This window comes from Cuculus canorus, chromosome 2 (assembly GCF_017976375.1).
Source record: "Cuculus canorus isolate bCucCan1 chromosome 2, bCucCan1.pri, whole genome shotgun sequence".
NCBI lineage: Eukaryota > Metazoa > Chordata > Aves > Cuculiformes > Cuculidae > Cuculus > Cuculus canorus.
The window spans coordinates 1,103,676-1,117,086 of record NC_071402.1 but is presented as its reverse complement, the minus strand read 5'-3'; the positions used below and the strand labels follow the sequence as shown (position 1 = coordinate 1,117,086).

The 13,411-nt window shown below is 54.2% G+C and overlaps 1 protein-coding gene across 4 annotated transcripts in view; it reads left to right on the top strand.

Moving 5' to 3' along the window:
• Positions 1 to 13,411, top strand: part of BOP1 (BOP1 ribosomal biogenesis factor) — a 96,489-nt gene that overhangs the window by 7,718 nt on the left and 75,360 nt on the right. For all 4 annotated transcript variants that reach the window (XM_054057735.1, XM_054057739.1, XM_054057736.1 and 1 more), the window contains exon 3: positions 12,429 to 12,530. In XM_054057735.1, coding sequence (XP_053913710.1) covers positions 12,429 to 12,530 — 102 coding nt within the window. The remainder of the gene's footprint in view (positions 1 to 12,428; positions 12,531 to 13,411) is intronic.

Sequence of the window (13,411 nt, the reverse complement as noted above, 5' to 3'; positions counted from 1 at the left end):
TAACTCCACCATCCCTTGTGCCTTGCCAGGCACGTGGGCACTAGAGCTGGTGCCTGGGAAGCCACCATCGGATTTTCAGCCCTGATGTTAGCAGTGCCGTTGTTCTCCGGGAATGCTTGGCTCCGGAGCGCTTCCCGAGGTATTTATGGATGTCTGGGGTCCTCCCGAGGTATTTGTGGATGTCTAGGGTCTTGTGCTTCCATATCTTCTGTCTATCCAGCAAGTCAAGAGATCAGGGAGGATTCCCAAACTGTCTCTTCTGGACTACAGCCAAAAGAGGTGCATCCATTGGTTGAATGGGAATCGACAGGAGAAATGGAGAACATCAGGGAGCTCATGGAGAAGGACGATGTATGTGGATGAGGAGGGAAAAGAGAAGAGAAGCTTGCGGGTGCTCTGCGATTGATCAGGTTTCCTGCTGCGAGACCAGACAGCACGGAGCCTCGTGTGCTCCGGTTGCCAGAGCTTTTCTGGCATCACGGTCCTCATGAAGGGGCCTGGCTTGGGGCTCCAGGAGGAGCCGAGAGCTCCAGCCTATGGACAGAGAGGACCTCAAGTGTCACAGCTCACAGCCAGGTTGTGGCACTGTTCTCCTTGCTGACTCCTTGAATCCAGGTCTCTGCGGCTTCCGTGCAATGGGAAAAGCAAGGTAATTGAATGGCGCTGGAGCTGAGCTGCTGCTCTGTGATTGAGCAGGGAAGAATCAGCCCTGGCAAAGGAAAATCCTTTTAGATACAGAGGATGTTTCCACTCTCTGAACTTTTTGGCATTCAAATTGCCCATGCTGGAGGTTTGATCTCCCAGTTTGTGTTAGGTTTGACCAGGCTGGAGAAGTGCTGGAAAGACTGGTGGCTCCCTAGACAGTGAAACACAACCTGGGTTAAGAGGTGTTTGTGTAGAACTGGAGCACCGGGTGGTGATGGGATGAGGAGATGCTGCTCTGGAGTGGTGCTCCTGATCCTGGTGGCTAGCTTGGATCTAGCCTGGACAGATCCCTCTGCAGAGCCCTCCAGCCCATGGATCCATGCCCAGATCCCTCTGCAGAGCCTTCCTGCCCTCTATCCATGGATCCAGCCTGGCCAGATCCCTCTGCAGATCCTTCCTGCCCTCCATCCATTGATCCATGCCCAGATCACTCTGCAGAGCCTTCCTGCCCTCCATCCATGGATCCATGCCCAGATCACTCTGCAGAGCCTTCCTGCCTTCCATCCATGGACCCATGCCCAGATCACTCTGCAGATCCTTCCTGCCCTCCAGCGCATGGATCCATACCCAGATTCCTCTGCAGATCCTTCCTGCCCTCCATCCATGGATCCATGCCCAGATCCCTCTGTAGATCCTTCCTGCCCTCTATCCATGGATCCAGCCTGGCCAGATCCCTCTGCAGATCCTTCCTGCCCTCCATCCATTGATCCATGCCCAGATCACTCTGCAGAGCCTTCCTGCCCTCCATCCATGGATCCATGCCCAGATCACTCTGCAGAGCCTTCCTGCCTTCCATCCATGGACCCATGCCCAGATCACTCTGCAGATCCTTCCTGCCCTCCAGCGCATGGATCCATACCCAGATTCCTCTGCAGATCCTTCCTGCCCTCCATCCATGGATCCATGCCCAGATCCCTCTGTAGATCCTTCCTGCCCTCTATCCATGGATCCAGCCTGGCCAGATCCCTCTGCAGATCCTTCCTGCCCTCCATCCATTGATCCATGCCCAGATCCTTCTGCAGAGCCTTCCTGCCCAATATCCATCCATCCAGCTTGTCCAGATCCCTCTGCAGACCCTTCCTGCCCTCCAGCCCATGGATCCATACCCAGATCCCTCTGTAGAGCCTTCCTGCCCTCCATCCATGGATCCAGCCTGGCCAGATCCCTCGGCAGATCCTTCCTGCCAAGAAGATCCATGGATCTTCTTGGAGGTCTCTCCTAGAAGATGCCTTTAGGAACCTGGAATGTCAGAAGTCTTTGGATCTTAAGAAACATGGCAGAGGTGTTAAGGCAGCGTCTCTTGAGGACAGCACTGATCCATGAGCCAGTGCCGGCACCTCAGCCCATGGAGAAGCGTTAATCCGGTCGGAGCAGCAAGGTGCTGAACTGAGTTGTGCTGTCCCAGCTCCCCTCTTGGGATGCGGGAGCGAGAAAGGCCACGGCTTCCACCACCTGCCTGTCAGCAAATTGCAAAGCCGCGCTCCCGCTGCCTCCCGAGCTCGCAGGGCTGTGTAAATATTAGGCTGTCCTTGTCGGATTGGATTTCCTCCTAATGACTTCCAGCGTTTTGACAGGCTGCACTCGCTTCCTTGGCAGCCCCGGTGCTGAGCAGAGCCGTCCGACCCTGCTCCCGGAGGCCCTGGGAAAAGCCCGGTGGCCGGCAGCTGGAGGCCAGGCTGAAATGTTTATTTGCTGCTTTTTTAATCCAGGAAGCTCCTCCAGTGCTGCTCCAGCGGAGTCCGAGCACCTGAATAGGATCTGGCCTGTGCCAGGAGGTGAGAATGGCATCAGGGTGTAGGAATGGCACCAGGAGGGCACTGCCGGAGCCGCTGAACTCTTCCCTTCCTGCAACGATTGTTCCTGGACACCTCGTCCTGTTCTTGTCCCGTCAGAAGCCCCTCTCAGAGCATCCTTGCTGCATTCCAGCCTGTGTCCAGCTTCTTTCTCTCCTAAAGTACCTGCTGATGTGTGCAGGCTGGTTTTTGCCTCCTCCTTAGTGGCTCCTCACTGTCTCCAGCTCAGCACTGCATGGCCAAAGCTACAAGATCTTTGGTTGAACACGAGCCAGCAGTGGCCCTGGTGGCCAAGAAGGCCAATGGCCTCCTGGCTTGGATCAGAAACAGCGTGGCCAGCAGGTCCAGGGCATTGATTGTGCCCCTGGACTTGGCATTGGTGAGGCCACACCTCAAATCCTGCGTTCAGTTTTGGGTCCCTCACTCCAAGAAGGACGTTGAGGGGCTGGAGCGTGTCCAGAGAAGGGAACGGAGCTGGGAAAGGGCTGGAGAACACGGGTTATGAGGAGCGGCTGAGGGACCTGGTGTGATTTAGCTTGGAGAAAAGGAGGCTGAAGGGAGACCTCATCACTGTCTACAGCTGCCTGCGAGGAGGTTGTGGAGAGGTGGGTGCTTATCTCTTCTCCCAAGTGACAGGTGATAGGATGAGAGGAAATGGTCTCAAGTTGTGCCAGGGAAGGTTCAAATTGGTGAAGAGTTTCTTCACCGAAAGGGTTCTCAGGTGCTGGCAGAGGGTTCCCAGGGCAGTGGTGGAATCCCCATCCCTGGAGGGCTTTAAAAGATGCGTGGATGAGGTTCTCAGGGATGTGATTTAGTAGTGGACAGGTAGGGTTGGACTTGATCATCTCAAAGGTCTTTTCCAACCAAACGATTCTATGATTCATCAGCTGGAGCATGCATGGAGCCTTTTGGTTCAGTTCTTCTTTCCAGCCCCGTATCCCATTTCCTTCTCCCCTCTGGACTAATTTGTGGTCAGAAATAGGAAAGCAGCTGACAAGTTCCTTTGTGCTGGACTCATCTCTGCACGGTTGCCTGCAGATGGATGGATGGGGATGGATGATCAGGCCTGGAAAGAAGTGGAGAACGGGACTAAATCCTGTTGGGACTGGTCCCACACGGTGTTCCCAGGGCTCTGGGTTAGAGACGGCTCTGTTTCATCTCTTTTTTCCATAATCCAGATGAAGGGACCAAGTGCTGCCTCAGATGGTTTGAAGATGACACCAGGTCGGGTAGGAGTGTGGATCTGCCTGAGGGATCTGGGCAGGGATCCATGGGCTGGAGGGCAGGAAGGCTCTGCAGAGGGATCTGGGTATGGATCCATGGGCTGGAGAGCAGGAAGGCTCTGCCAAGGGATCTGGGCATGGATCCATGGATGGAGGGCAGGAAGGCTCTGCAGAGGAATCTGGGCATGGATCCATGGGCAGGAAGGCTCTACAGAGGGCTCTAAGCATGGATCCATGGGCAGGAAGGGTCTGCAGAGGGATCTATGCATGGATCCATGGGCTGGAGGGCAGGAATGCTCTGCAGAGGGATCCATGCATGGATCCATTGGCTGGAGGGCAGGAAGGCTCTGCCAAGGAATCTGAGCATGAATCCATGGGCTGGAGGGCAGGAAGGCTCTGCGGAGGCATCCATGCATGGATCCATGGGCTGGATGGCAAAGGCAAAGTCCCAACGTGTATGTGGGTTTGCTTCCTACCTTGACCACATGATCCAAAAAAGGTCTGGGGTTGGCCTGGAGTAGCAGGATTCTCCCACAGCTCATGCGCACATCCCAGCACCTGGTAGAGCAGAAGGAAACCTCACAGCCTTCTCCTAGACACATGGGAGGATCGCTTCATCCCACCCAGGCTTCCAAACCCACCCGCTGTAGGGCTGTTTCCCTTTTCGGGTCTTCCCATTCCCATTAGGATCTGTTCGCTCTTCGCTCCAGCCGAGGGCACAGCTGGTTTGCATCCCGTTCCTTCACCTTCCCTACCTCTGCAGCTCCACCGAGGAGATTCTGCTCCGCTGGATCACTGGAGCAGCCAGGACCTTTTACCCTTCCTGTTGGAAAATCACAAGCCAGGAATTCTGATCTTTTCCCCATAACCAAGGATGCATGGGAGCACTTTGAGAGCTGTGCGGTGAGAGGCACAGGTTTCGCTTGGGGAGCAGGAGCCAAAGGAGCTACTGGAGTTCTAATCCAGTTTCCAGAGACTCTCGGCTCAGGGAGGATCTGACGGAGCCGTTAACACACTCCAATGTTTCCTCTGCCAACTGGTAGATGCAGGAGGATGCATTCCTGTATGAATTTGGTGGGTCCGGGCAGCTTCTGCCAGTGCTGGAGGCTCCTTCCAAGGCCATCAAGGCAGAGAGTCATCCCAGTGACAGCTTCGGGGGGTGATGTGGGCAGAAGTGATGTAGTTTGTCACACTGATCCAGCTGGAGGGTGTGGAAGAGCTTTGGGATAGGTCCTCCTTCAGTTCTGCTCTGTCACCTCTCTAATAAGTTGTTGATCCAGAGGGACCTGGACAAGCTGGAGAAGTGGGGCTGTGTGAACCTCAGGAGGTTCAACAAGGGCAAGGTCCTACACCTGAGTTGGGGCAATCCATGGTTTCGATATAGGCTGGGGGATGATGGGATGGAGAGCAGCCCTGAGGAGAAGGACTTGGGGTGCTGGGGAGGAGAAGCTCGATGTGAGCCGGCAACGTGCGCTCACAGCCCAGAAGGCCAACCGTGTCCTGGGCTGCATCCAAAGCAGCGTGGCCAGCAGGGACGGAGGGGATTCTGCCCCTCTGTTCCTCTCTTGGGAGACCTTCTCTGGAGGTTTGTGTCCAGTTCTGGAATCCTCAACAGAAGAAGGAGATGGAGTTGTTGGAATGGGTCCGGAGGAGGCTCCAAGGATGATGGGAGGGTTGGAGCACCTCCCATCCGAGGACAGGCTGAGAGAGTTGGGGTTGTTCATCCTGGAGAAGAGAAGGCTCCGAGGAGACCTTAGAGAGACCTTCCAGTACCTGAAGGGGCTCCAGGAAAGCTGGGGAGGGGCTGTAACAGGATGAGGGGCAATGGATATAAACTGGAGAGGGGCAGATTTAGACTGGACATGAGGAGGAATTTCTTCACGATGAGGGTGGTGAGGCTCTGGAAGAGGTTTCCCAGGGCAGTTGTGGCTGCCCCATCCCTGGAGGTGTTGAAGGCCAAGTTGGATGGGCCTTGGGCAGCCTGATCCAGTGGGAAGTATCCCTGTGCATGACAGGGGGAGTGGAACTGGCTGATCTTTAATGTCCCTTCCAACCCAAACTATTCTATGATTCTCTCCTTAGCATCTTCGCTGGCATAAGACTCCCTTCACAGTCCAGCATGCAACATGGTTCTTGCGGGATAGAATCATGGAATGATTTGGATTTGGAGGTACCTCAAAACCCATCCAGTTCCCACCACCCTGCCGTTGGCTTTGACACCTTCCACTGGATCAGGTTGCTCCAAGCCCCATCCAACCTGACCTTGAACATCTCCGGGGATGGGGCAGCCAACCTTCTCCAGGCTGAACAATCCCTCCCAACGCTCCCAGTCTGTCTTTGTATAGGAGTTGCTTCAGCCCTTTGATCATCTCCATGGTCTAGTATGGACACTCTCCAACAGATCCATGTCCTTCCTGAAGTTATTCCTCATTTGACTCCTTAAGTGGTCCGAGGATCACAGTAAAGTGTATTCATAGAGTCACAGAATGGTTTGGGTTGGAAAAGACCTCAAAGCCCATTGAGTTCCACACCACTGCTGTGGGCAGGGACACCTCCCACTGGATCAGGTTGCTCCAAGCCCCATCCAACCTGACCTTGAACATCTCCGGGGATGGGGCAGCCACCACTTCTCTGGGCAACGTGGGCCAGGGCTTCCCCACCCTCACACCGAAGAATTTCTTCCTAAGATCTCATCTCAATCTCCCCTCATTGACCTCAAAACCGTTCCTCCTCGTCCTATCCCTGCACTCCCTGATCAAGAGCCCCTCCCAAGCTTTCCTGGAGCCCCTTTCCATACTGGAAGCTACTCTAGGTTCTCCCCAAAGCCTTCTCTTCTCCACGCTGGATAAGGACATCTGGAGAAAGCGGCTCTGCCTGGGCTGTCCTCTCAGGACACGGAGAGGCTCACAGCTCAGCAGCTGAGTGCTGTGTCTGACCAGGTGCCATTTGTCCTCCATCTACACAAGGTGTGAAATGGAGTGCTGCAATGATGTGGCTCTCCTTGAAGACTGCTGACGGTCTATCATACTGCCCCTTTTTGAGTCCCTGGTTTGTGTTTTACTTCAGATTCCTCATTTTTTTCCAGTTCTTCTGAACTCTTCTGTTGTATTTTGGGGTAGATGAACCCCAGATGAGAGTGGGGAGGCCCTGGCCCAGGTTGCCCAGAGAAGTGGTGGTTGCCTCATCCCTGGAGGTGTTCAAGGTCAGGCTGGATGGGGCTTTGGGCAGCCTGATCCAGTGGGAGGTGTCCCTGCCCATGGCAATGGTGTGAAACTGGATGAACTTTGAGGTCCCTTCTAACTCAAACCATCTCATGGTTCCACATTTCTCACTTGCCATCAACTAGAACGCCTGGATCCCATCCGTGGAGGTGTTCAAGACCGGGTTGGATGAGAATTGGGGGAACTGGATCCAGTGGGAGGTGTCCCTGCCCATGGCAATGGTGTGAAACTGGATGAACTTTGAGGTCCCTTTTAACCCAAACCATCTCATGGTTCCACATTTCTCACTTGCCATCAACCAGAATGCCTGGATCCCATCCGTGGAGGTGTTCAAGGCCAGGTTGGATGAGAATTGGAGGCACCGGATCCAGTGGGAAGTGTCCCTGCCCATGGCAATGGTGTGAAACTGGATGAACTTTGAGGTCCCTTTTAACTCAAACCATCTCATGGTTCCACATTTTTCACTTGCCATCAACTAGAACGCCTGGATCCCATCCATGGAGGTGTTCAAGACCAGGTTGGATGAGAATTGGAGGAACTGGATCCAGTGGGAGGTGTCCCTGCCCATGGCAGTGGTGTGAAACTGGAAGAACTTTGAGGTCCCTTCTAACTCAAACCATCTCATGGTTCCACATTTCTCACTTGCCATCAACCAGAATGCCTGGATCCCATCCGTGGAGGTGTTCAAGACCAGGTTGGATGAGAATTGGAGGCACTGGATCCAGTGGGAGGTGTCCCTGCCCATGGCAGTGGTGTGAAACTGGATGAACTTTGAGGTCCCTTTTAACCCAAACCATCTCATGGTTCCACATTTCTCACTTGCCATCAACTAGAACGCCTGGATCCCATCCGTGGAGGTGTTCAAGACCAGGCTGGATGAGAATTGGAGGCACTGGATCCAGTGGGAGGTGTCACACCATGGCAATGGTGTGAAACTGGATGAACTTTGAGGTCCCTTCTAACTCAAACCATCTCATGGTTCCATATTTCTCGCTTGACATCAACCAGAACGCCTGGATCCCATCTATGGAGGTGTTCAAGACCAGGTTGGATGAGAATTGGAGGCACTGGATCCAGTGGGAGGTGTCACACCATGGCAATGGTGTGAAACTGGATGAACTTTGAGGTCCCTTTTAACTCAAACCATCTCATGGTTCCACATTTTTCACTTGCCATCAACTAGAACGCCTGGATCCCATCCATGGAGGTGTTCAAGACCAGGTTGGATGAGAATTGGAGGAACTGGATCCAGTGGGAGGTGTCCCTGCCCATGGCAGTGGTGTGAAACTGGATGAACTTTGAGGTCCCTTTTAACCCAAACCATCTCATGGTTCCACATTTCTCACGTGCCATCATCTAGAATGCCTGGATCCCATCCGTGGAGGTGTTCAAGACCGGGTTGGATGAGAATTGGAGGAACTGGATCCCGTGGGAGGTGTTCCTGCCTATGGCACTGGTTTGAAACTAGATGAGCTTTGAGGTCTCTTTCAACCCAAACCATTCCATGATCACATGGGGAGCTGAGCAGAAGGAGGTTACCGGAATCTCTGCTCTTGGAGGCTGTGCTCTTTCTATATTCCACTTCTCACAGCTGATCCCATCCCGGAGTCCTGTCTGTGCCGTGAAACCCACCCACTGCCGCAGCTCTCTCTTTCTGTGACCAAACTTGCCAGCACCACCGGATTGCCCTCTGCACCAAGGTCTGGGGATCATGGAATAGTTTGTGTTGGAAGGGACCTTAATGTCCATCCAGTTCCAACCCCCCTGCCATGGGCAGGGACATCCCACTGGATCAGGCTGCCCAAGGTCCATCCAACCTGGCCTTCAACACCTCCAGGGATGGGGCAGCCACAAGTTCCCTGGACAACCTCTTCCAGGGTCTCACCACTCTCATGGTGAAGAAATTCTTCCTTATGTCTAGATGCTGACTCTGGATCCCCACCACGTGTGGGGCCAGGGTGATCCTCATCCTGGAATCCCATCAGCGGGGGTGCCAGCAGGGGAGTTTTGAGGGGGTTTATGGAATTTTGTGGAGCATTGGATGTTGCTTGCCGCCCTCTGGTGGAACCGGCTTCTGTGCACGGAGCTGCCGAGCAGAGCTTCGGCTTCATTCCAGCCTTGATTCCTGTCCTTATTCCTGCCTCTGAGGGACCAGCATATTCCTGCCTGGCTGGAATCCTGGCAGATCTTGTATCTCGCTGCGAGGAAAAAAACCTTTCCCTTTATCCTGGTACCTGGAAGACACAGAGAGGCATTCCCGATAACCCTGGAAGAGTGGGCACGTCTATCCCAAAGTGGGTTCCTCTTATTCCAGTCCTTATCCCAATCCCCTCCGAGCCCTGTGGATGGACCCTGTCCTGGTGGAACATCTGTAACGTTCTATGTGCGTTCCTTATTTCCCAGTTGGGCTTTGCAGGGTGAGCAGTCGGTGTCCCAGCTGAGCTTTTCCTGGCGGAGCGTTCAGGAATGCTTGGAGCCTTCCAGGAGCCGCACCCCATCCCTGGACGCCTGCGTTGCTCTACAGACATGCCAACCAGGGGGAATCTTTAAGGAATCCTGGGCAACATCACAGCTTGTGGTACCTCTTGGAGTAAACTTGGGATCTGGGGAGGCTGTGGGTCTCTTGTTTTCCTGCTGAATTGCATGGATTGGGAGGCTGAGCACCAGTGGGACGAGAGCGGGAACGCTGGAGTGCCTGCGTGTCACATTCTGGCACAGCGTTCCCTCTCTTGGGTACCATCACCCTGTGTTTGCGCCCTAAGATCCTTCTCTGATCTCCTCGTGGCGTCGGAGGGAGGGAAGAAACGAGGGGAAGATGGAAACTCAAGTCCAAAGCCATTGTAGCGCCAAAAGCCTGGAAAAAAACTTATCTCCGATCGCCCTTTTACAAAACTTTTTTTTTTAATAAAGCCCTTTGTTTTTGCTGTAATCTCATCCTTTTGCTGGCCCCGGATTTTCCAGGCGCTCTCCCACCCGTCTTCCCCGCGGCCCGGGAGCTGCGCTGGTGTCTGCGTACAGCAGAAGGTGATCACACGCCGCGCGGATTTTACTGTTCCCGCGAGGGACGTTTTCTAGGGCTGGTTTTCCGATTATTTCACTGAATCCTCCTGTAAACCCGATCCAGGCAGGGTCCCCGTTCTCCCCCTGCTCCGACTCGGCAGGGTACGCGGAGGGAGGACGAGAGAATCTCTTTTCCAGGGAAGGAGCTGGAGCTTATTCGGCACCCACACACCAGGTCAGCGCGTGGGCGCAGGTTGATGCTCGTGCTGTCTGTTTGTCAGGAATGAATTCCTGCCCCAAGGTTGTCCTATCAGTTTTCCTTCTGACCAGAGATAAGCCTGTGGCCCATTGGACCATCTCCACCTCAGTGCACGAGGTGTCCTGTCCGCTGCAGGTTCTGCCATGGAAAAAAAACTTGAGATAAGCCAAATAGAAGCTGCATTTGGCTCCTGGTTTGTCCCACAACTCCTGGTGGGAAATGTCAGCTGGATGCATCCAGCACGGTGCGTGGGAGCCTTCATCACAATGACATTGCCACACTGAGGCTGTGTCTTCAACCCATTCCTGCTCCATTCTTCGCTGACGTCTCTTCCAGGAGTGGCTCCAAGTGTGCGCATGAGTGAGATTGAGTGTACCCTCAGGAAATTTGCAGAGGACACCAAGCTGAGTGGTGCAGTTGCCACACCAGGATGGGATGTCGTGGAGAGGGACATGGACAGACTGGAGAAGTGGGGTTGGGAGAACCTCATGAGGTTCAACAAAGCCAAGGGCAAGGTCCTACACCTGGGTGGGGGCAATCACCGGCTTCAGTACACGGTGGGGGATGATGTGATTGAGAGCTGCCCTGAGTGGAAGGACTTGGGGCGCTCGACATGAGCCACAACGTGCGCTCACAGCCCAGAAGGCCAATCGTGTCCTGGTCTGCATCCAAAGCAGCGTGGCCAGCAGGGATGGAGGGGATTCTGCCCCTCTGTTCCTCTCTTGGGAGACCTCCTCTGGAGGATTGGGTCCAGTTCTGGAGTCCTCAACAGAAGAAGGAGATGGAGCTGTTGGAACGGGTCCAGAGGAGGCTCCAAGGATGATGGGAGGGCTGCAGCACCTCCCATCCGAGGACAGGCTGAGAGAGTTGGGGTTGTTCCACCTGGAGAAGAGAAGGCTCCGAGGAGACCTTAGAGCAACCTTCCAGTACCTGAAGGGGCTCCAAGAAAGCTGAGGAGGGACTGTTGACAAAGACTCATGGTGATAGGACAACGGGGAATGGATATAAACTGGAGAGGGGCAGATTTAGACTGGACATAAGGAAGAATTCTTGATGAGGATGGTGAGGCCCTGGAAGAGGTTGCCCAGGGAAGTTGTGGCTGCCCCATCCCTGGAGGTGTTCAAGGCCAGGTTGGATGGGGTTTGGAGCCCCTGATCCAGTGGCATGTCCCTTCCCATGGCAGGGGGGTTGGAACTGGATGGGCTTTGAGGTCCCTTCCAACCCAAACCATCTCCTGGTTCCATGATTCTCACTTGCCATCAACCAGAACCTCCAGATCCCATCCCTGGAGGTGTTCAAGGCCAGGTTGGATGGGGTTTGGAGCCCCTGATCCAGTGGGATGTCCCTTCCCATGGCAGGAGGTTGGAACTGGATGGGCTTTGAGGTCCCTTCTAACCCAAACCATTTTATGATTCTATGCAGCCAGGCTCTCGTGATGCCTGGAGATGCATAGATGATGGATGGGAGGCAACCAGGATGAGGTGCAGCCAGGAAAATTCAGGAGCGTTCTTGCCCGCTGCAGTCTTGCAGCTCGGGAGTGAGAGACAGGATCCCAAGCATCCTGATCTAACTGTGAAGCTAGGTCCGCTTTGAGCCGGTGGTTAGATTGGATCCTTTCCTTCCTTAATTTTCCATTTTCCTGCATGAAGTTTCCCTTTTCCCACAGAAATTTGTCTGTGCTCTGGTGCCGGAAAGCCCGTGCTGCCTGTCCTCACGGGTTGGGTTGTTGCAGCCTCTAATCTGGTTGTGTCTTTGCATGGTCTCGGTGGTATTGAGCTCCAGGGAAAAAGAGGGACGGAGAGGCTTGAGTTGCCTCTGGAATGTGACTGGGAGATTGAAGCTGCAGAGGGAGAAGAATTCTGGGCACAGGGAGTGCAAATGCAGCTCTCGTGCGAGCAGAGCAGCGGGCAGAGAGTGTGGGGAAGTGGGAAGTGACTTTCTTTGCAGTCCCAAGTGAATCGAAATGAGTGCTGCTTAATGAGCCCCTTCCTTCCTTCCTTCCTTCCTTCCTTCCTTCCTTCCTTCCTTCCTTCCTTCCTTCCTTCCTTCCTTCCTTCCTTCCTTCCTTCCTTCCTTCCTCCCTCCTTCCCTTCCCTTCCCTTCCCTTCCCTTCCCTTCCCTTCCCTTCCCTTCCCTTCCCTTCCCTTCCCTTCCCTTCCCTTCCCTTCCCTTCCCTTCCCTTCCCTGATGGAATCTCCCTAAGCTTTTTTTTTCCCATGTCTTTCAGACTCCCAGGAAGAGCAAAACCTTGGAGGACGAGTCAGCGTTGGAGGGCAACGAGGCTCTGCTCGCTCAGAACGAATATGAAGAAGACAGCTCAGACGAGGAGGTAGGACACCTTCCACCCTTTTCTTTACACGTGGGAATGGGATGGAGGCGATGGATTTCCCTCTCCGTGCCGGCTTCTCTGCCAACTCCAAGGGATGGGATTTGCTCCAGGAATGTTATTCCTGAGGGGGAGCTGCCTGGATCTGCGATGGTGCGCGGCTCAAGTGAGCACTTGGAGCATCTTGGGCCACCAAAAGGAATGACCCATCCTTATGGGAAGGATGGAATGGAAAGAACCTCCCTCCAACTCTTCCTAGAAGTGCCCGGGCAGAGCTGGGACTTCCAGCCAAGGGTCGGGAGAAGGTTTTTGAGCTGTGGAGGTGGTGGTTGAGCCTCACCTGCAGCCTCCAGGGTTCCATTCCTTGTTCAAAGCTCTCTGGGTTTCTGGGGAACCTCTCCAGACTTTGTGCGTCAGAAAAGGTTGGAAACTGCTTGTGTGGAAGAGAACGAGATCTCAGCAATGCAATGCCCTTGGGTTTGGTTGTTCCAGACAGATTTCATTGCTTTTCTTAATCATCTGCTAAATCAATTAATGCGATTGGCGTCCATCAGCTGTTTTGGTCAAGCTGAGGGGGTCGGGATGGGATTGCCAGGACTGCGGGGGCGATTGGATCCATCCCTCACTGCTGGGATGGAAGTTCACCTGGAAGGGCACTGTATGGCCTTGCACAGGACTTGGAGAAGTGCTTGGAGAAGCCTCCAGGGTGGTGGTTAGGTGGGATATTCCAGGCTATCTCCTCTTTAACCGCTGAGAAGTAGCAGAGCGTGGAAAATCCTTCATGAACAGGCAGGTGACGTGCCAGTGCTCTGAATGAGGAGCTCCAGCAGCTCTGGCATGGAGCAGCCATGGGGATATCAGGAATAATGGTAGCGTAACACCCG